The following is a 21683-nucleotide window of genomic DNA, read 5'->3' on the forward strand; positions in this document are numbered from 1 at the left end:
CAGTGTTTTTTGTGGTTTGTGTTTTTTTGTTGTTCTTATGAAACAGGCTCAAAAATAAAGAAGTTAGTGTATCCTGCAGGTCTCATGGGTATCGGTGCCTCCATGTATTACCCTCAGCAAGTGGTTGCTATTGCACAGGTCAGTGATGATACCTTTTTTTGAAGAAGTTTTAAAAGCCATGTCAGTGTGCTTGGCATTTAGTAAAATGATACTTGTTTAGTCAAAGAGCATGCAATCTAGGCTGGAAGATGGGCAGATAGTCTATTTGCTTTAGTGACTTTTTCTATCATCTGCAGTAGCGTCTTCAATTTAAGGAACATAATTTCCTTTCTGAATCTCTTCTTAACATAAATATGCTTAATAAGTGCAGTTTGCATGTTTGCTTACAATACCATACAATACCAAGGAAGCCTGAAATGTCTTGAGGACAAATGAAAGCAGGGCTTGAAAGAAGAAGGAAAAAAAAAAGAAATATTAGTTCCTATAGAGAAATCATAGGAACAACATTTTGAGATAAGCAAATGGAATGGAGTGAGAAGTCTGCTGCTTATTGGTTGCCTTTACTGCTTATGCATTTGTTGTTTCAGGCACATAAGAAAAATGTTAACTTACAGTTACTTACATGGATTTCCTGTGAAAGAAAGAACTGAAGAGACCAGACTATTGCTTGCAGCCCCTGCTGATGTTAGTTCATATGTCTTGCTGTCCATACTTAATTGTACTGGCAGATTCCTCAGTTCTCCACCACATTATTTTATTTTTCAAATCCATCTTTTAGCCACTCATTGTGAACGTATTTTAGTGTGTCAGAAATAGTTCATATTTCAGGCTTTGGTAAATTTACTACCCAAGTATTGGTGACTTGTGAATTACTGAGATGTCAGAATGAAAATATGGTCTTCTCAAGAATATATGATCTTCTCAAGAACATAAGAAAGGTCGTTGCCTTAAAGAGAGTCAGCAATGCTATGGTTGAACTCTGCCAGCACAGTGATGCCCTTATCTTTGATGGAATCTTTCTTTAGTGCTTCTAGGATTCAGATGCTCTAAATACATAAAATTCTGTTGACATAGTCTGATGGAGTGAAAGTTATGCAAGTGGCAAGAAAAAAAGCATCAAAATTTAAGCAGCTTAGACATATTCTGTTGGAAACTGTGTATTGAAATTCTAGTTGCCTTCTAAACAGTGAAGTGGGAAGTGATTGAATGGTGTTCCAACTGATACTGTTTTTAAAGAAGCTCAATTGGATTTGTTATTAACAGCTTCACAATACCTTGTTTATTTTATTAAGACTTTGAAGTGCATGATTGCTCTTTGATTAATTCACAGTTCTTAGTTTGACTGTAACAAAAAAACCTGATATGAGACTATGAGCTTGAAACTTGATTGGAATAGGTTTAGCTTTGTTGACTTGGTCAGGACACTAGACATATGAGTTTGAAAACTTCTGTGGAAACTTCTGTGGAGAAAGTGATATCCCAGATACTGTTTTGCTTCTTCTAATATCTCTTGTGCTTTTCTTAAAGAATCAAAGCTTTAAGTATATCAGATCTGACTGTCCATAATTTTTATGCTTTAATCTGAAATTGGAAGTGCTTTGCTCTGTAGTAATTGTTTTGAAATGTTTTGTGGGCCTTCAAAAAAATCTCTGTAAGCCTTGAAAGGGATGCTGTCAGTAGAAAGCTCACTTGCCACATTAATAGAAGAGTATAGGATAAACTTTCAGAATTGACCATACTTTTCAGAAGTTTTGGATGTGTTGGTTTTTTTTCTTCCCACCTTCGTTAAAGTCTTGCCATTGGAGAGCTAGAAGGAAACACAGCCAAATATATTTGCAGTTGGGGTACAACACTTGATGCATCTGTCAGGAAGAAAACTTTAATTAAAATGTATTAATTGCTAAGTGAAGTTATAGCAACAGAGTTGATAATTGGTAAAAGGTAGTTTTCAGACACTTAATCTAACTGGAGATAGAAGAAATCTTAGAATCATAGAATGGTTAAGGTTGGAAGGGACCTCAAAGATCATAAGGTTCCAACCTCCCTGCTGTGAGCAGGGACACCTCCCCCTAGACCAGGCTGCACAAAGCCTCATCCAACCTGGCCTTAAACACCTCCAGGGAGGGGGCATCCACAGCCTCCCTGAGCAACCTATTCCCATGCCTAACTGCACTAATGGTGAAGGATTTCTTCCTGATGTCTAACCTAAATACACAGACTAATTATTTTGCCTGCTTTAGTAATCATTCTGGTAAAACACAAATCTGTAAGGCATTTATTTCCTCACTGCTAATATTACTTTAATTTGTATAACTGAACAAATGGTCAGACCATATGTGTAGTAAGGGAACTGAATTTAATACTAAAGTTTATTTTGTTCCGCTGGAATCTTGTGCTTTGGAACTGCATTGCTTTCCAGCTAATCCTAATACATTTTTTTTTCTTTACTGTGGCTTATCTTCCATGTGGAAAAAACTTGAAGTTACTTAAATTAGTATATTTTTCATTAATTTTTGTTCCTCGTGATTAGGACTTTTCAAATTTCCTAAAGTGGTGTGTGTTGTGCTTATCTTCTTCTTGATAGAAAATCTTCCTAGTATGTAAGTTTATTTCTTGGACAACAAACTAAATTATTGCTAAGTCTTTTAAACCTGTGCCTCATCCCTTGCCCAGTTCAGTCCCTAAGGGATAAATAGTTGTGCTGGCACAACTGAGAGTATGACACAATTACAGGAATGGTGGGTTGAAATGAAGGAACTGAGGTCACTTGATCCATGTTTGCTGCAGAACGAAATGCCTGGGAAATTGCACTATGACCATTTTGTTAAAAATACCACTGTACAAAAGCCAGCAGATTCTCTGTTTAGTTTCTCAGCGTGAGATGTAGATAAATAATTGCTAACCATAATTCTGCTCAATAATCTTTACTTAGACAGTATAGTCACTATTACATGCTTATGGTCCTGTGTGGAATTGAAATATGGGAGCTTGATTACATGCACATTAGGCCTTATGAGACTGCTGATGCTACCCCAGTAGCACCTAGTATGGGTGTTGGTGGCCCAAGGTCACTTTCAAACTATTTCAGAGCCCCTGCTGAGGACCACTTGGTCTGACTTTCAATCTTGTTTCTTCAAATTTTAGCATGTAAACTTACTTACAGCATTGCATTGAACAGAGATGCTATTTTAGCACATTGTAATTCATAGAATCATCATCAAGGTTGGAGAAGACCTTCAAGATCGTAAAGTCCAACCATCTACCCTACAACCCCATACCAGTAAACCATCTCCTGAAACACCATAGAATCATAGAATCATTAAGGTTGGAAGGGACCTTAAAGATCATCAAGTTCCAACCCCCCTGCCACGATCAGGGAACCCTACCACTTCACCAGATTGCACAAAACCTCGTCCAACCTGGCCTTAAAAACCTCCAGGGATGGGGCATCAACAACCTCCCTGGACAACCCATTCCAGTTCCTCACCACCTTTATAGTGAATAATTTCTTCCTAATATCTAACCTAAATCTCCCTTCTCTCAGTTTAAAACCATTGCCCCTTGTCCTATCACTATCTTCTCTGATGAAAAGCCCCTCCCCAGCTTTGCTGTAGGCCCCTTTCAAGTACTGGAAGGTGCTATAAGGTCCCCCCAGAGCCTTCTCTTCTCTAGGCTGAACAGCCCAAATTTCCTTATCCTGTCTTGATAGCAGAGGTGCTCCAGGCCTTTGATCATCTTCGTGGCCCTTCTCTGGACCCTCTCCAACAGGTCTGTATCTTTCTTGCACTGAGGGCACCAGAACTGTACACAGTATTCCAGGTGGAGTCTCACCAGAGCAGAGTAGAGCCCTGCTGGCCACACTTCTTTTGATGCAGCCCAGGATGCAGTTGCCCTCTGGGCTCCAGCACACACTGGTGGCTCATGTTGAGCTACTCTTCTACTACCACCCCCAAGTCCTTCTCCTCAGGACTGCTCTCCAGCCATTCTCCCCCGAGCCTGTATTTGTGCCTGGGGTTGTGCCGACCCAGGTGCAGGTCCTTGCACTTGGCCTTGTTGAACTTCATGAGGTTGGCACTGGCCCATCTCTCCAGCCTGTCAAGGTCCCTCTGAATAACATCCCTTCCCTCTAGGGTGACAACCACACCACACAGCTTGGTATCCTCAGCAAACTTGCTGAGGTTACACTCAATCCCACTGTCCGTGTCTCCGACAAAGATGTTAAACAGCACTGGTCCCAATACTGACCCCTGAGGGACACCACTCGTCACCTGCCTCCATTTGGACACTGAACCATTGACCACAATTCTCTGGGTGCAGCCATCCAGCCAATTTCTTATCCACCCAGAGGTCCATCTGTCAAATCCATGCCTTGTCAGTTTGGAGACCAGTGCTGTTTAACAGCATCAGCCTGTTTTTTGAACACCTCCGGGGACAGTATCTGTACCACCTCCCTGGGCAATTTTTTAATTTTTGCCCTGCCGGCAGTTTGGCAGCAAGCAGGTAGCCCTGGTGCAGGTGCCACCTCCTGCTCAAGCCAGCCACAGGCCGCACACACCATCTGAGGTAAGGCAGAAGGGACAGGGAGTAAGTACGATGGAGGGTATGCAAGCTGGAAATTATCCTCCAGAAATTAAGAGATCCAGATGAATGGAAAAACTTGTTCCTCTTTGAAAGGAACTCTTTGTATGAATGTTGGAATGAAGTGTTTGTATTATGATTGTTGCTTTAACTTTTCTTATTTGGAACTGCTACTCCCAAGAGTAGTGGTGGCAACTACAATACCCACCTGCTTGCTCTTCAACTGCTTTGTGAGAACAAGAGGTACAAAACACAAGCCTACTGCGTGACTCTAGTGTTGTGTTCATGAGAGGATGCATTGGGTGGTTATAAAAAAATTCTTGGCTATGTTCCTGTTGACCCTGTAACTTGCAGCTTGCAGTCTGTCTAGAGCTGTATTTTGTAATGTGAAATGTGAATGTGTGTGTGGGTCCCAGCTCCTGGGAGGTGTGTACAGGGTTGAAACACTGGATTACTGTGGCAGACTATCTGGATTGCTGCACCTTGTGATGTAGCAACATGAATGACCAGTTTCTCATTCAGTGCAGCTCATAATTTTCTTGGTTGTATGACTTCTGTAATAATAAGTAGATTATTAATAAGTAAATAAGTAAATAATTAAATAAGTATGTTTTTAAGTTTGTACTTTTAGGTATTGAGAGTGTTTTAAAGTATTTTAAAGGAGTGTTTTTGAAAAAGGAACAAGAAATTACTTCTAGATTATTGTTTCTCATTTTATGTTGATAACTGTGTCGTCAGTAATATTGCAGACAGAAGAGCTCCTCAGTCTATTGTGGTTAGTCTTCAGTACTGGTAGGTTTGTACTGCTTACACAGCTGATCACTGTATCTTTCCAGATGAGCCATAGCCAAAGTTCCACTGATTTTCAGAACTACTTTGTTGAAGTGCTTAAGAGTGAACACTCCTGATACTGAAAAAGAAGAAAACTGTTTATATGTGCAATTGTTGAACTGAGGGATTTTTGAGATTTAACACGTTGATCCCCAAAACAGTTTGTTTCTGATTACCTTTATTGCCTTCAAATCTAGGGAGAACTCAGTGCATCATACTGACTTGTTTAAAAGCAAAGTACAACTATATTTGTCAGATATTGTGACAATATTCTAGGTCTTTGTATTTAACACAGCCTATGTTTTAGATTTAGTTGTGACTCAGAAATGTAGTTGCTGATTTGAGTTTGTTTTCTCTTAATTCTAATTATTAAGTACTTCTGTGAAGTACGAACACAATCTTTGCCCAGAAGCACATGCCTTACCATTGTGGTACATAATTGGTGTAGTTAATTTTGTTCAGACAAACAAAGGGAAGTGGTTCTGTAGACCATATGTGCCCAGTGGTAGAGCTCCTTGGCACAGGGTGTTGTGGATGCTAAAAATGTATGTGAGGTTCAAGAGGAAGTGCAGTGAGCTCATAGGAGGGGAAACTAGTTTGGCATGGGTTATACACTTAGAATCTGGCTCAGGAAATCTGTGAGCAGCAAATTGTTAGAGACTGGAAGAAACTGTAAAATTTCATGCAGGAGCTGTTTCAAAAACATGAGAAAACTGCTTCAGAAATATAATTTATGCTTGCCCTGTTCTAATAGTTTAATTTTCCAGCTTTGCCTGGGTGATACCTTCTTATTTCTTAATTTATTTTTCTTTTTAGTTTAATAGCTGTCTATTTGGGCAGGTTGTCCATTTTTACAATCCTCTATTTGCAAGAAAACTGATGATAGGAAAGTGAGTACTGACCTGAGACTAAAGCTGTAAAAACCTAACATTCTTCAGTTTTAAAGACTGCTATGAATAATACAGTTCCATATCATGTAAGGGGCAGGAGATACTCTTTTATTAGACTTTTTTCCTGTAATAAAATTACCTGTTAGTATAATATAGCAAACACTGTCTTTCCTAGCTGTCTTCTGTTTTGAGAGTTGACAGCTGATTATTCATTAGAGCCATCTATCAGCAAATTAGGACTTCTAAATAACACATAAAAGGAAGGAAAGGGATTCTCTGACTATTTTGTCAAACACTGAAAATATAAATTGCAAAACAGTGACAAAATAGGGGATTTTTTTGTGTGTGTGTTTCTTCAAAATTAGTATGGTCAAATTAAGAAATAATTTGCTGATGTTAAACATGTTGAACATCAAAAACTAAGAAAACCTGATTTGTTTCCAGGCAGCATCGTTCCACCCCTTTTTATACAGATGCGATTTCAGATAGTCTTCAAACAGTTTTTTAGCAAGTTAGCTTTTCTTATTCCTCATGAGTTCTTTTTTTTTCTTTTCAAGGTGTTTAATAATGCCCTACACCCTGAGCTTGAACAGGAAGTTGTCAAAGATCTTGTGTTCTGAGACTTTTACCACTTAAACAAGAAGCAAAAGAATATTTCCCAGATTATTAAGTTTGTGCTTTCAAATATTTTTTGTTTCAAAGGTTGCTGGTACACATCTGTATGACTGGAGTCTTCAAGGATATATTGCTGTAGAATCTCTTTGGAAGGATAATCCTAAGAAGAAGAAATCTGGGAAAAAAAGTGATAAGGTAAGAAGCCTGATAAACTTGATTTCTGAATTAACCACTCCATTTTCAGATAAAGAATGTATGAACAATAGTGGGGGGTTTTTCCCCACTCTGACTCAGCTTTTATTTCTGAAGACAAAGATTTCACTCTTGTCTTTCTAAGCTTTGGAAAAATGTTAAGCTTTTAAAGTTAAATTTTCAGAAATGTTGTTTGGAAGTTTTCTTTAGTATAACCTACTAAGTGTTTAGTAGGAAAGTTGGGAGTATTGTGACTGGAATGCTAGAGATCAAGGCTCTTATAGTCTTGATTATTTAAGAAAATTTAAGTAGTTAGAGTTAGTAGAGAGAGAAAATGGAATTTTTTTTCAAATATAGTCCCTTTTTATTTTTGTGCTTTGAATGTTCACAAATATCTGCTCTAGCATGATGATATAATTGCATGCTGCTCTATTAAATGTTCCTAACTAGTCATGAAAACAGCAGTTTATAGGGATATGCAGTTCTTACAGATGTAGACATAGATAACTTAGATTTCCTTGCATACTTTAGACAAGGGAAGCCGTTTTTTCTAGCACTTCTGTGATCCCTGCTAATACAATACCACCAATTTAAGGCATGTGTGCCTTTACTTACTTTCAGTCTCAGTATCTTAGGAAGTGTGCTCTTCCATAGTTGACTTACAGTCATCAAAAGGAGTTGCTCTACATTTAAGTCATATTATTCACTATATGCTTCCTTGCTTTTGAGTTAGTGTTTGTATTGGTATCTATTTGCTTATGTTTGTGTGTGTTAAAGCAATGTATATTAAGACTTTGTATTGGATTTTATATCTTAAAAAGGTATATTATGTTTTTATATAAAACCACAGAATGGCTGTGGTTGGAAGGGACCTCTGGAGTTCATCCAGCCCTACCACCCTGCTCAACAGGGGCCACCTCCAGCCAGTAGTCCAGGACTATGACCAGACAGCTTTTGTTTGCCTCCAAGAATGGAGACTCCACAACCTCCCCAGGCACTCTGTGCCAGGGCTTGGTCACCCTCACAGTGAAAAAGTGTTTCTTGATGTTCAGAGGCAGCCTCCTGTGTTTCAGTTTGTGCCCATTATCTCTGGTTCTGTTGCTGGACACCACTAAAACCTTGCTCTGTCGTCTGTGCACCCTCCTGTAAGATATTTATATACATTGATGAGATTCCCCTGAGCCTTCTCTGGTCGAGGCCAAGCAGTCCCAGCTCTCTCAGCCTGTCCTCATAGGAGAGATGCTCCTGTCACTTCATCATCTTTGTGGTCCTTTGCTGGACTCTTTCCAGTGTATGCATGTCTCTCTTAAACTGGGGAACCCAGGACTGGGCAAAGTACTTAATTTTTGTCTGTAGACTTCGTTAAACACAACACACAACTGTAGTGAATTGTAAAGTTTCAATTTTGTGTGTCTATAATTGTTTACTCTTACAAGTTGCTAGATGTTGTGACTGGATAGTGATGTCCAATACAGCAGTACACAGTGGTATCATTATGTTAGATTAAATATTTATAAATACCACCCTGAAAAGAATTTGGAAGTAAGCTTCTATTTTGCTGCTTCAAAAGCATTTTGAATTCTACAGAATGCTACCATGTTTCAGAATAAGTGCAGTGTGACTGGTAAATGATACTAGTTGAAGATGAATACCGACTTTTGAAAAATTGGGAACTTGTTTTAATGCATCATTACATTATGTAATGTCTTTATCATCATTTATAACCTGCTTGAAGCTTCTGGAGTTAAGTATCATAATGGTGTTTTTTGTTTTTATCTTACTTGACATTTCATTTACCCCACAGGAACAAGCTGTCTTTGTAGTTGTGCCTCTCTGATACAGATAAACAAACTGACTTCTAGGAGCTGTGTAGATGGCTCAGTGAAGCAGAGTGTAGGAGATGGGAGAACTGTGCAAATGGGTTAAAAGTATGCAATGGAGAGCCTGTGAGGTTTTGGGGAATGTTTTTTAATTGCTACTTAAAGAAATACAAGTTCAAGTGTGTAATGTAAAGCTTCTGTGGTTTTAAATTCTAAACTCATTGCATCTTCTTGATTTCTAGGCAACTGTATGCTTGTTCTGTTGTTACAAACTGCTGCTCTAGCTGAGAGTGCTTTCCATCTCTTATTTTAGTTTTTTCATGCAGCCTGGCAAAACTAAGAGCTGATTTGAAAACAGCTTTGAACCAGCAGGAAGACTTGGGGTTTTTTAATTTTTATTTATTTTTTTACTGTGGACCTTGTGATTGAGCCATAGCTTACAACTGGTAACACTTCATACTAGGTTGACAATGCTGTATGACTTCTGGGTCATACATCAACCAGAATCTTATCAGACCAGAACATGGCATTTTCAACCCAGAACCCTAAGATGGCTGGGGGATAGGCAGAGAGAATGAGATGTTTTGGAGAGGCAATTGTGGTTGAATAGACTGCAGGTATGGGACTGAGTTCCCTTGCTAGGTCTAGGTGTGGGACTAGCTCCAAACAAGCTGGGTTGGAGAAATGCTCACCTGTCCTGTCAGTTGCTGAGTCTTAGGAGAGTGGAGACTTTATAGGTGCTTCAGTAAATGCACTTGCATAACTCTTTAAAGAAATAAAGGTTAGTTAATCATACTGTACCTTTCCTAAAACCTCGCCTGTCAAAAAGTATCTCAAAAAAACAGGCAACATTAAAATATTTCAGAAAGACAGACTGACAGCATCAGTAAAAATTAGCTGAGCTTTTTATTTTATTGTGTCCCAGGCTTTCAAAAGGAAACATGTGGTTGTTATTGGCGGGCAAAAACTTTTGAAGCTTTCATCTTATTATAAGGCTTATTCAAGCACTTGCTACCTCAGCAGAAAAACAAACGACATGCAAAATTGCAGACACCACTAAGTAAACACACTTCTTTTCCTCCTTGCAGAATCTTTAAATCACACTCCTTAGCTGCCAAAATACATTTGCACAGAGTGAAATGCCATTGAATGGTTTCCTTCTTAAAGTGATCTAATTGATCATATATTGTTAGTGTTAACTGTTGCCATTTAACAGTGGATTAGGCAAGATACAAACATCCCGTGACTCAAACGCAGAAGAACTATGCAGTTAATGAAACTGCCTGCATTTCAGACAGAGGTTCACTGACCTCTTACCACTTGGAGTACACAGCCTCGTTGTTTCTCTGTCCTCTGAAGTGGTTAAAGAGACCGTATGGTCTCCCTGGTGTCTAGAAATGCTGAACAACAGTTGGAAAAAGTCACATGCTTTCCAAGTCACTAGAATGAGGACTGAAAACTATTTCTCATGGAAGAAGTCTGCTCTGAAACTTCCTTTGCTCTGCTTTGGTGAAGCAGTATAAAATACATGGTTGAGAATTTGGGGGGGGGGAGGTTAGAGGTGGGCTTTTGTTGTTGCTGTGATTTATTTGGCTTTGACGTTTTTTTAAGATAATGTTGTAATGGTCTATCAGGATGTGGTCAGTCACAGGTAATAATGAAAACCTCTACTTTTTTTTAAACATGTAAGCACTAATATATCCCTAAAATGATATTTGAGAGGGGAAGTCTAACCTAGAAGAACTTTTTCAGTCTGTTTCTAATGCCATGTGGTTATACAAATGCAAGAAAATACTTTTTGTCCAATGCAGATAATTTGATCCATCAAATCAGAATCAACTTTTCCAGCAAAAGAATTTCTGATTAAGTTGCATTTTTATTGGAGCTTTTACTGATAGAGAAGTATCATGGAAGTAAATATATAATCCTAACTATCATGTACTGAAGTTGGCAAAGCTTTCTAGGATACATTCTGGGACTTATGCCTCAATTCCACAGCCCTGTGAAATAATTTGTTTGGCTTTGTAAATTTATTTCTGATTGTCATACTAGGCAGCTAAATTCCTTAACTAGTGAAGGCAAATATAAATGTTATTCTTGAGTTGTTGTTGCAGCAGATGTAACCAATTCTGTGAAACCAAGCCAAAGCAAAATATGTGGGTTTTTTTGTTTTTATGTTATGTGCTCTAGCACTTTCCTGTTGCTACACAAAGGATTCTTGCAAATAGTCAAGAAATACATGGGTGGCTCTTCTTGCCTTGTGTTAATTTGTTACATTGCTCATCATTTGTTTGAAAGTCATTGGTATCACAGCTGTGCATAGCTTCATGTTTGTGCAGGAATCTGTCATTAAAATAGATGTGGTATGTTAATTTTCTGAAGGTTTTATGAAACAAGAACCTGTGCCAAATTGAGGTCATATCAACTGAAATCTAAGTTCTGCCAAGAAAGATGAAGTTCCAGGACCTTCTGCTGCTGCATTTCAAAACACTGTGGCTGGAGCCCCTCTACAGAGCAAGTCTATCTAAGCTTTTGAATACACTGTTTACAGTACAGTATTTTGGTATCCTGAAGCTGGCTTGTTGAAGAAGCCAGATCTTCAGCGTGTCAGGATGAAAGCCCTCTGCTAAAACTACACAAGCACCTTAAATGAAAATCAGTGTTCACATTTTTTATTTTCAGAAAGATGAAACATTTTCCTAACAAGGAACAGCAGGAGTAGTTACTCAGCTTCTGTATATTTTATCTTGATGTAAAGTGGACAACTTTTCTACTTCTTCCCCCCAGGTAGAGGCGATAGTAGAAGAAATGTAACTGCCTTGTTGGGGGGGCAGGAATAATTTAATGGCTTTTTCTTTTGAAAATATGTTGCTTACTTGAGTGATTTTTACTCAAAAGAACTAATTCCACAACATCAGTGGAATTAGTGTTAACATTTATATTATGTTGTAAGTCCTTAGGGGAAGAAAGAGTGAAATCGAAGATGGGTTCTTCAGTCCTCATTTATCTTAAACTCAGTGAGCAAAATTTGCAGAGAATCATACCAAATTGTGCCTTTATGCAAGTTTTTCGAATTAGGTGCCTGAAACTCTTTTCAGGGGTTAAACCCTTAGGGAACATCAAGCTTTCATTACTGGGTTTTTGGGATTATGAAAGCTAATACCCCACATTGCCTTCAGCTAGTCGCTTTGAGTAACTGGTCCCTCTGCTCTGCCCAATAATAGAATTGTTCATCCAAGGTCATGTTTTTCTATACTTCTTTTCTTGCACACTTTTTTCTGCCTTCCAGTGCCTAGAAAAGTGTTGAACTAGCTGAACTGTTAAGCTAGTGAAATGCAGCTTCTTGTTTGTTTTGTTTGGTTTATATTTTTTTAAGATTTTTTTTTTCTCCCACCGAAATCTATTTATTATTGGCTGAGCTTATTAGCTTTAGTACCTGTCCTTAGGTCAGAGGGATGGAGGAACCATAGCAGCTTGAGGGTTTTGTGCAACAACATACACTTGAGTGAGGAGTGTGGCTTTCCATACAAAGGATTATAACTTACTAGCAGAAAACTGCTTAAAGATCAGTATTTCAGAGCCACAGTTCAAAAGATACCACCTTTAAGTTTCTAAAAATTGAGATTGTTTGTCAGTCGGCTGATTCAAGGTTTATTTTCATTTTGCCCTTCCTCTTCTGCTTCTGGTTTTGATACCTCTATAATTTGTACTGTTGTATTGGGCTGTGGAGTTGTTCTCTCTCATACTGTAATGCCTTAGTCTTCAAGTGACAAGGGCATGTACTATACCCCCAAGTCACTTAAACCCAGGTTTTGTTCCAACCAGAGAGCTAATAAGTACTGAAACACACAGAAAAATGTTTTTATCCAGTGAGTTCTCACTTTGTCTTGTCTTTATACCCCTCAAAGACTTCTGATGTATTTTCAGCTATTTTGGATGCTTTATCTTCCTCCAACACTGAACTGGGCACTCATTGCTTTTACTGAAGTGACTGAAATCTGAAAAAACAGAGCAGCACTAGAACTCTAAACCAGGTCTTTTGCCTTTCTTCACATGTGTGCTCTCTTCCACCCTGGTCCAGTCAGTAATAAAATCTTGAAAAAAAAAAAAAAAAAAAGCTACCTATTTTTTTCTTGTGGTCTCTCATTTGGTTGTTTAAACAGCTTCAGAGATTGAGATAAACTCTTGCAGCCTATTGTTAGGTTTTCATTCCTGCCTGGTCTATTGAAAGAAACAGTCTGTCACTTAACCAACACAATATGTGTTAACGTATTTTAAACCTACCTATATATTCATTACACATATAAAAATATAGCTTTATCTATATAACTATCTCTGGGTGTTTTACTAATTGTTAGCTGGTGACAGAGTGCTTGCAAGTGCAAAGACTGCCCAGCTTTGGGTACTTGTTTCCTGTGCTTGCTTAGAACAAGCATCAAGGAAATTGTGGACCTGGATTTTGCTCACCTGAAAGCTCTGGTGGAAGTTGTGGTGTCGACTGGGGAGCTTTACCATAAGCATCATGAATAATTACTGTAGCAAACCTTAAATTGTGTTTTAAGAGGGGAGTTTGTAAAGTCACTTGTGTTGTGAGCACAAGTTTAGAACACAACGTAAGCAGATGAGAGCTTCTTTCTACAGTAAATACTTGTAGGACTTGTCTTTGGTAGCTTCTGAACAGACAAATAAAAGTTGGTCATCTGAACCAAAAGAATAAACACCTACTTCTGACAGGAAATCCTGTTCCCTGTCATACACTCTGCTTTTATTGCTTGGTAGTATGAACAACAACAGTAAAACTTGTAAAAATTATTACTTCTTTTGGATTGGATCCTTAGTTTGGGCCGTGGTGAATTTAAATGTGTTAGAGGTGGGAAAGACAGAATCTAATCCAGAAAAAGTTGAGCTTTTTAGGGCAACTTAAGAGTAATTTTTGAAAGTGCTTCGTATTACTAAGAGAGTTGAGGTCAAGCTCAGCTAAAACAGGAAGATGGAAAATAAGTTATTGATTGTCAGGGGGAGGATGAGAAGATAAACTAGTGAAGTTCTCTTTATTCTAAGCAATGCATTGCGAACAGAACAGGACAGAAGAAAAGGTAAATTATTCATCTGTGAGCACAGATGAGCCTTTGTTTTTCTTTTGCAGCTGTTATTTTTTTTCTGGTGGCCAGACTCTACCTTTCAAGAGTTTTCTATAAACAAAGGAGAGATGTGTACCTGGAGTTATTTCTAAAGTTAAGTGCCAGTGTAAAAGGGCCTGGCCTTCTGCGAGACCTTCTCAGAGGTAACAATAGGATCTAACTTCTGCATCAGACTGCACTGGAATATGAGAAAAAAAGCCACCCTGCATTTGCTTTTTTCACATTAGGCTAGGTTGCTTTCAAGCATTTTTCTTTGAAAGGAGAAGTTTTGCAGAAATCATGGTTGGTTGTGGGATTTTTTTGGTGTTTGTTTTTTGTTTTTCTTTTTAAGTTTGTTATTTCATATTGAGGTCTCAATGTATCTCTGTTAGATACTGTGAGCTAAGTTGGCGTATGTCTTAGTCACTTGTACTGAAACCTTACAAAAAGCATTGTGTGCAGTTCCCTTATTTTAAATTTCAAATAATGATGTTTTAATATTTCTTTTACTCCCATGGAATCCCAATGTATTGAAGATTTTACTAATGAATGTGTTATGGAGATTTCTTATCTGTCACCTCTCAGCTGAAACTGTCAGATGTGTATGAATGCTGCGAAATGTTTTCACCTTCTGCTTTGGAATAGAGCTCTGGCTGAACTCCTCTGGCCGCCCAGATACCTTGTGGAGTGGTTTTGTCAATCCAGAAAGTAAAAAGACCATCTTGAATGTGTGCCTACTTCTAATTATGAGAGGGCATCATGGCCCAGAGGAGGTCTGTCTTCTGGGTCATTGATCTAAACACATTTTTTGCTTCTGATCTGGTTTTGAGTGTGACTAGAGGACTTTGACGCTTTCTTGTAAGATTAGGTGTGTTTATTTCTTGTGCCAGCTCAAAGGATGTTCTTTTCTGGTTTACCCATATTACTGCTTGATCAGTCTCACTCAGGCTTACTGTTTAAGTAGTGAGTATACACAGTGGGTGGCATGAAAAGAGCTGCTTCTTTGCTAATTCAGCAAATGAGTTTGTGTGAGGGAATGAAGGTTTAGCAGTGGAGTGGCTTGAATTAAATAACTCTGGCTTAATAGATCTAGTGAAGACAGACTGTGAGGAAATCTACTGAGCTCAGAGGAACAAAGGAACTGAGCAAGACTCTTTTCCTGTACATTTGTCTGTGTGTTGTTGCTTTGGGTTGGTGGGTTTTTTTTCACCTTTAGGACAAACAAAATAAAGTGCTTACCTAGATGGTGTTTGCTTTTTACAAGTTAAAACAAGCAAGTGGAAAAACATAGAACTCTCTGGGAACAACTTCTTTTTAGTTCATATGTTCAGGATTGAGCAATTCCTGAGATGAGGCATCGTGAATCAGATCATTCATTATAAATTGTAGTAAAATGTCGTAACTTACAAGTTCCTGAACAGGAAAATTATGGAGTAGATGATTGTTTGGAAATAGGTGTGGTTTGTGGATGTGATTTCCTATACTATGAAACGTCTGGGGTGGTGATCAAAACAAAATGGGTTTTGGAAAGAATTACCTTTTAGTCTTGCTAGGCATATTTTGAATAAGAAATTTAAGAGTTATCTTTATAATTGAATCTTGATGTATTGAGTCCATATCTCCAGTGCAGCGTATATGCAGGGTCTCAAAGACTCAGCGCCTTACTCATTGTTTGTAATTGGTACTGGGACATAAATTTGACCCATCCTGTGAAATGTTTGTTTTCCAGTCTCTTCTGGCTTCTTTTGATACATTTTATCATTTAATTCACATTGGTAAAAATATGTTTTCAGAATAAAAACAAAATGCCATTCAGTTTTCACATGTAGGATTTAAGACTATTTGAGGCTGGGTGCAACCTCTGATTGTTTCAACCAACCCCCTGTTCAAAGCAGAGATAGCTTTGAAGTTAGATTTGGTGTCTTAGGGCTTGTGCATTCAAGTGCTGAATATTTCCAAGCATGGTGATTCAAAAAGTTCTCTGGATACCATGCTGCAGTACTTCATCAGTGGTATGATATATTATTTTCCCCCAACACTCCCTTAGATCTAACAGAAATTTGCCATGCTCCAGTGTCCTTTTGGTGTGAACCTCTGAGAAGGGCCTAGCTCTTCCAAATATGTAAATGCCTGTTAAGGAACAGTGGATAGCAATTAGGTTTCCCCTTTGTATGGTTTTCTTCAAGCTGAACAGACCCACATCTCTCAGCCTGTTCTTGTATGTCATGTGCTTCGGTCTCCTAGCCATGTGTGACCCTTTAAGTACTTTTTAAATTGATATCTATTTAAAACTATAATCAAATGCCTGTTTGTTATAGCATACTTGGCAATAGACCCAGCGCTCTAACAAGCTTCTCTTCGTTCTTTGATTTCTATCACTTATTTTGGGGAAAGTGTGAGAACACTCTCTCAAAGCATATGTACTAAAATAGACCTATTGTATAAATCCACACAGAATTCAGAGATGCAAAATAGCAACCACACTGTGGGAATTCATCCTCTGTTATTAGTGCAGACAAAATGAGTCAATTAAAACATTTCTGTTGAGCTACTTGTTCTTTCAAATCCTTTAATTGCTCAGCTAACTACAGGAAGACTAAAATCTAGAAACTGTTTGGGAGAAGATCATATTTGAGTATATTATACTGAATTAATCTCATCAACCACTTGATTTTGCAAGAAGTTTTTGTTCCAGCTTTTGAAGAGTGTTTCTGTTCTGGCAGAACCATTAATCTTGAAGCCACTTGAAATTTTATGTGTATTTTTCCCTTCTCAAGGGTGATGCAGATGGTGGTAGCCCACTGGAAATCCATGCTGCTTCAAATGGAGAGCAAACCCAGAAGTAAAACACCAGATCACTTGGAATCAAACAGGTAAAGGATAAAGACTGATAACAGTATGTGGCTACTGTAGCAAAATAACCTGGAAAAGCTGAACGTTTGCAAGTTTGACTTGTAGTTTTCTTCATATTGATGGACAAAGAGGAGCCAGGAGGTAATAATTTTATTAATCTTGACATTCATCAAGAATATGTGTGCCCTTAACACTTTTAACTTACCTAAATTCTTCATCCTTAGAGCATAGCAAGTAAATGTGTGTCACCTCCAAAGGTTCTAGGTTCATTTAGCAAAACCTTGTTAGCATTGGTTTTTTTCAGGTGGTTGGGTTTTTTTCCTTCTTCTCTCCCCATTTCTGCCCTACATACCAAAAACCTCTTTGCCACCTTTGTCCCACCTGTGCAGGCATGAAGGAGGGGAAGTAAACCTCTTTCCTACTGATGAGTTTAAAGATTTGTCAGTGCCAGAGTGCAGCATTATCTTACAGCCTGTAACAGTCCATCATGTGCCTGACCTTTCATGTGGAGCACCTCCCTAAAGAGATGTGCTTCATCAGTTGGAAATGAATGATGGAAGAAATGGAGGCAGCCTTTCCCAGTTCCTGGAGCCAGAACCTGCCAGTTCTGTTTCTGACTTGGCCACTGGACTGCTTTCTAAACTCAAGCATGTCCTGTGGTTGTTCCAGTTTCTAGAAAAGCAAAACAAAAACACATTCTCAGCTTTTTAAAGATGGTTCAGTTCATAGGACAAAAATTGCTCTGTATTTGAGGTTTATTATTACTCATGATAATATAATTTTACATAATTTAATACAAAATACGACAGTCTGCTCTGTCATCAGTTGATAAGGGATGTCTTTTCTCAACATGTTTCCTAGTTGCTTGTGTTTGCCCTATATTATTTTCACATTATGTCAAAGACTTGTTTTTTATCAGAAAGTGATCCTTACAAATGTTGGGATTTCTCATTATTTTTGTATGCAGTGTTCCACTCACTAGTAAAACCCCTTTTTTCTGAACTGCCAACTGTATAAATAGAGTTCAGATTTAGAAAACTGCACCAATTTTTTCTTCCATGTATCATCACCAGTCACAAATGTTTGCAGATGTGATGAAGCACACTGTTACACTGTTCCACTGTTACATGGTTAGCTTTAAAAGCAAAACTAATTTGGAATGTCATGTTTCCCTTAATGTATTTTTAATTGCTATAGCTAATTCTCACAAGGGCCAAAAGATCTATGTTGGCTCATTTACTGAGTACGTTAGTTTTTCCTTCAGACGTGTGAATATAAAGTCTTTAAGAATAGGTGTTTTCCAAATATTTTATAAAATAGCCATGTAAAATAAAAAGTAAACAAAAAATTAGGAAGAACAGTTTTGTTTTAAGTAAAGATACCCAGGAGAATCAAGAGGAAGAAAAACTTCTCTAAAATTCTCTAAAATATTGTGCTTATTGTGAACTAGGACAGAGCCACTAAATTATAAAATGCCAGGAAAACTGATCTTTTGTTTATGTATGTGGGACACTTTACAAATATCAAGGTTCGTTACAAACAGAAACCCATAAATAGCTTTTATTTTCTTTTGCCATTTCTTATGTGTGAAAGTAATTTCTGGTAGGTCATTATTCACTTTTTCAAATGCTAGTGCTTTTTGCTGAAGGTACATTCTTTTTAAGGGGGATAGGTGGAAGGAAAGGAACAAAAGATCTCGGGAAGACTTCCACTAAAGTTGGTATCTTCGAGATTTTAATCATAAATATACTCAAGCTATATAAGTAAGTTTTGAGGAAAACCTCATTAACAGCTGCTGTATCAGATGTTCTGCTCTTTCTTTTTAAGGAGTTCAGATAATTGCTCATGTGCTTAAAGTACCTAGATGCTGCTGGTTTTGAAATCTGCTTGTTTTGCCACGTTTCTGGAGGAGATCCATAAATCTTTTTGACCTAAAGCAACCAAATGGTGAAAGTTCAGTTCAGTATCAGTTTTCAGCTGTTCTGTGGGGGTGGCAGTTTGTTACTTCTGCTTGAAATCAAACCCGGTTGTTTAAGTCCATACCCAAATCCAGATGTTTTGTTGGATTTGGGTGATCCCAAAGGCTGGAGAACACTGCTGTGATTTTTGAAAAGGCACATTTGTTTATTCTGAATGAGGTCAGTCCTAAAAGTCTCACTGTATTTTCAACTGTTCCTGGTTGAATCTGGTTACTAAAATAAATACAATCTCATTTTCCTTATAAAGATTTGCTACAGCATGGGTCTCTGAATTGTCAGTGGTCAGCCAAGGGCAAAGTCACTTTGGTTTGGAGACAGTAACATATTTATCCATTGCAAAAAACAGCAGCAATGCACCTTCTTTATTGTAGTCTGTTTGTCATCAATAATTACATGCAAACTACAGCTCAAACCACATCCCCTTGTGGGAGTAGCAAGCTTTAATGTTATGCAGCTGTTGTGCTGAAGAGTTGCATGGAAGTGCCATGGCTTTGTGTTTTTCCATGAATACAGCACATCTCATTTTCACTCTGTTTGGGTTCTCTATTTATGTAAGTCCATTTCTTTGAGATAAATTACCCTAGCTTTTCATGAGAGTAAGTGAGATTAGGAAAAAATGCATTTGATGGGAATTAAAAAAAATTATTTGTGAGAAAGTTGGCTTATTACATAGGATGGCAGTTGGTGTCTTGCTGCTGTGAAGTGCTTTTTCTCTTTTATATTTCCATACAGTTCAACTATAGGAATTGAGTTATCTAGGAATAATCATTACTGCTGTAACGTCAGTAATATGAAGAGTTAAGTCTCTTTACTAGAAGTCAGTTGGTATGGAGAATTTTCTTTGATGTGACAAGGTGACCAAAATCTCTTTGAGGAACTATTTTTAACTGTACTTTGACAATGGAGAGAAAAGGCCTATGGTATTTAATTCTGCTTTCTCCCTCCCTTTTCCCCCTATTCTCTGTCCCCTTTCCTTGGTTATAGGTGAACAAAAAATATAGATATGAGCAACAACTTCCCAAGAAAAAGAGGAATACCATTGGAATCCCTTTTGATTTTTGAATATGACTAATCAGCCTTCTGCCTCTGAAAAGACTGATGGTGTACTGCTTGGTCGTCTGGTATGGAATCTGTGAAAGTACACTACATAGTTCAGATGAGCCTTGAGATCTTGTCCTCAGTTCTGCAGTGGGACTCAAGTCTGCCTACGCTTGTCCCGTTGCAGGATCAGCATTGCAAATTCTTCAGCCTCCTGTTACTATTTATATATAAAATAAAATTCCAGTTACAGAAAATGGTCCTGTTGTTTCCCCTCCTCCTGTCTTCTTTAAGCTTATGTATGTGACATGTGCACAGTCCCTGAAAGGGTCTCAAGATGCTGTTGACAATGTCCGTATTTTTTAACACTGAAGAAAAGCTTAAAGTGGCATGATGTTTTGGCTAACATTAGCTAATAGAACCAGAACAATTACAATGACTCTTGTGTTTTGTCTGAGTCTCCCCCTCCTTTCTGTATAAATCTTCTGCCTCATCAGTGCCAGCAGGAGGTATATAATGAAGCATCTGTGAGTTCCTGTCTAGTAGATGGATGGGAATGGAGCTGTTGATGTTTGTTCTTGTTTTTGCTTGAATGCACAGCTCAATGGGAACCAGAACATTATGGTGGTGGGAACCAGCTATAGAATAACTTGGCTGTTTCCTTATTTCCAGCCAGGGGAGGGGAAGGAAAAGTGAAGTGAAGGGAAATATAAAAGCATTTCCAGCATTTTGAAATCTTTGCACAATAAAACCCTTTCAGCATTTGTTGCCATTTCCATGAGTTTCTCTTTTGGGGCATGATGCTTCACAAGTTACTGTAATCCAAGTAGCTTGGAGCATTTAAAGCTGTGTTGATGAGTCTTAAATGTTCCTGAAGTAATGGGTGAATATGAGGAATGGGGGAAGGATGGAATTAAATGTGTACTTGTAGAATATAAAAGCTTTCTAAAAAGAACAGGGAAAAAAATACAAAGCAAGTAAACCTTTAAAAATCTTTGTTATTTCTTCATTAAGATATTCCTGCTGTGTGTGTTCTGCAGACTTTTAGGGAAAAACAAACAGGCCTTGCCAATGTGAATACCAGTCTGTGTGGGCATTATGAAATGGGCCAACTCTTTTTCAGTACAGGCATAAGGCATGTGGTTGCCTCAGGCAGAAAAACAGTATCTCCCAACGTGGTAAGTGTATGTTCTTATGATTGTTTTGGGCTGGTAAAGATGGGTGTTGATTTAGCAAAGGGAGCAGAGGTCTTGCGTGGGGCTTGGGGGGTGCGTGTGTGGTTTTGGTTTTTACTTTAAATTCACCAACATAGTACAGACAGGCTTGGGAGGATCAAAGTAGAGTTTTTGTCAATAATGGAAAGGAAACTTGAGAAATATTGGTCATACTTGTAACTGCTCTGTTACACCGCTCTTGCAATACCAGCATAGAGTTGTTTCTTCCCTTAAAGATAGTCCTTCACTTAGGCATTCTCATATCCTAGAGAAAATTAATACAGCTTTAGATGTTTGTATTTTTTTCAGTAATATTTGGCATATGCCACATTGTCATCTAAGAACATGATTACTTGGTAATTCAGGTATTTTCACACCTAGACTCCACCAAAATGTGCTTCCCTCATTCTCCTTATTGTTGCAGTTTTTGCTGTTCTGTTTCTCTTTACTGCCTGTGAGAGCAAAGTGAGATTTTTCAGGTCCAGTGTTTCGTTAGGTAATCTTCATTCAAACACAACAGCTTTTAGTCTTTGCTTACATATGTGTGTGCTTT

The 21683-nt window shown here is 38.1% G+C and overlaps 1 protein-coding gene across 2 annotated transcripts in view; it reads left to right on the top strand.

Moving 5' to 3' along the window:
• APOO (apolipoprotein O) overlaps window positions 1-20173 on the top strand; it is a 34521-nt gene extending 14348 nt beyond the window's left edge. For both annotated transcript variants that reach the window (XM_051608973.1, XM_051608972.1), the window contains exons 6-9: window positions 47-138; window positions 7002-7109; window positions 16824-16919; window positions 19863-20173. In XM_051608973.1, coding sequence (XP_051464933.1) covers window positions 47-138; window positions 7002-7109; window positions 16824-16892 — 269 coding nt within the window. In that variant the 3' untranslated portion in view covers window positions 16893-16919; window positions 19863-20173. The remainder of the gene's footprint in view (window positions 1-46; window positions 139-7001; window positions 7110-16823; window positions 16920-19862) is intronic.
• The last annotated feature ends 1510 nt before the right edge of the window (window positions 20174-21683 follow it).

The sequence above is a fragment of the Apus apus genome, chromosome 1 (assembly GCF_020740795.1).
Source record: "Apus apus isolate bApuApu2 chromosome 1, bApuApu2.pri.cur, whole genome shotgun sequence".
In the NCBI taxonomy this organism is placed as follows: Eukaryota; Metazoa; Chordata; class Aves; order Apodiformes; family Apodidae; genus Apus; species Apus apus.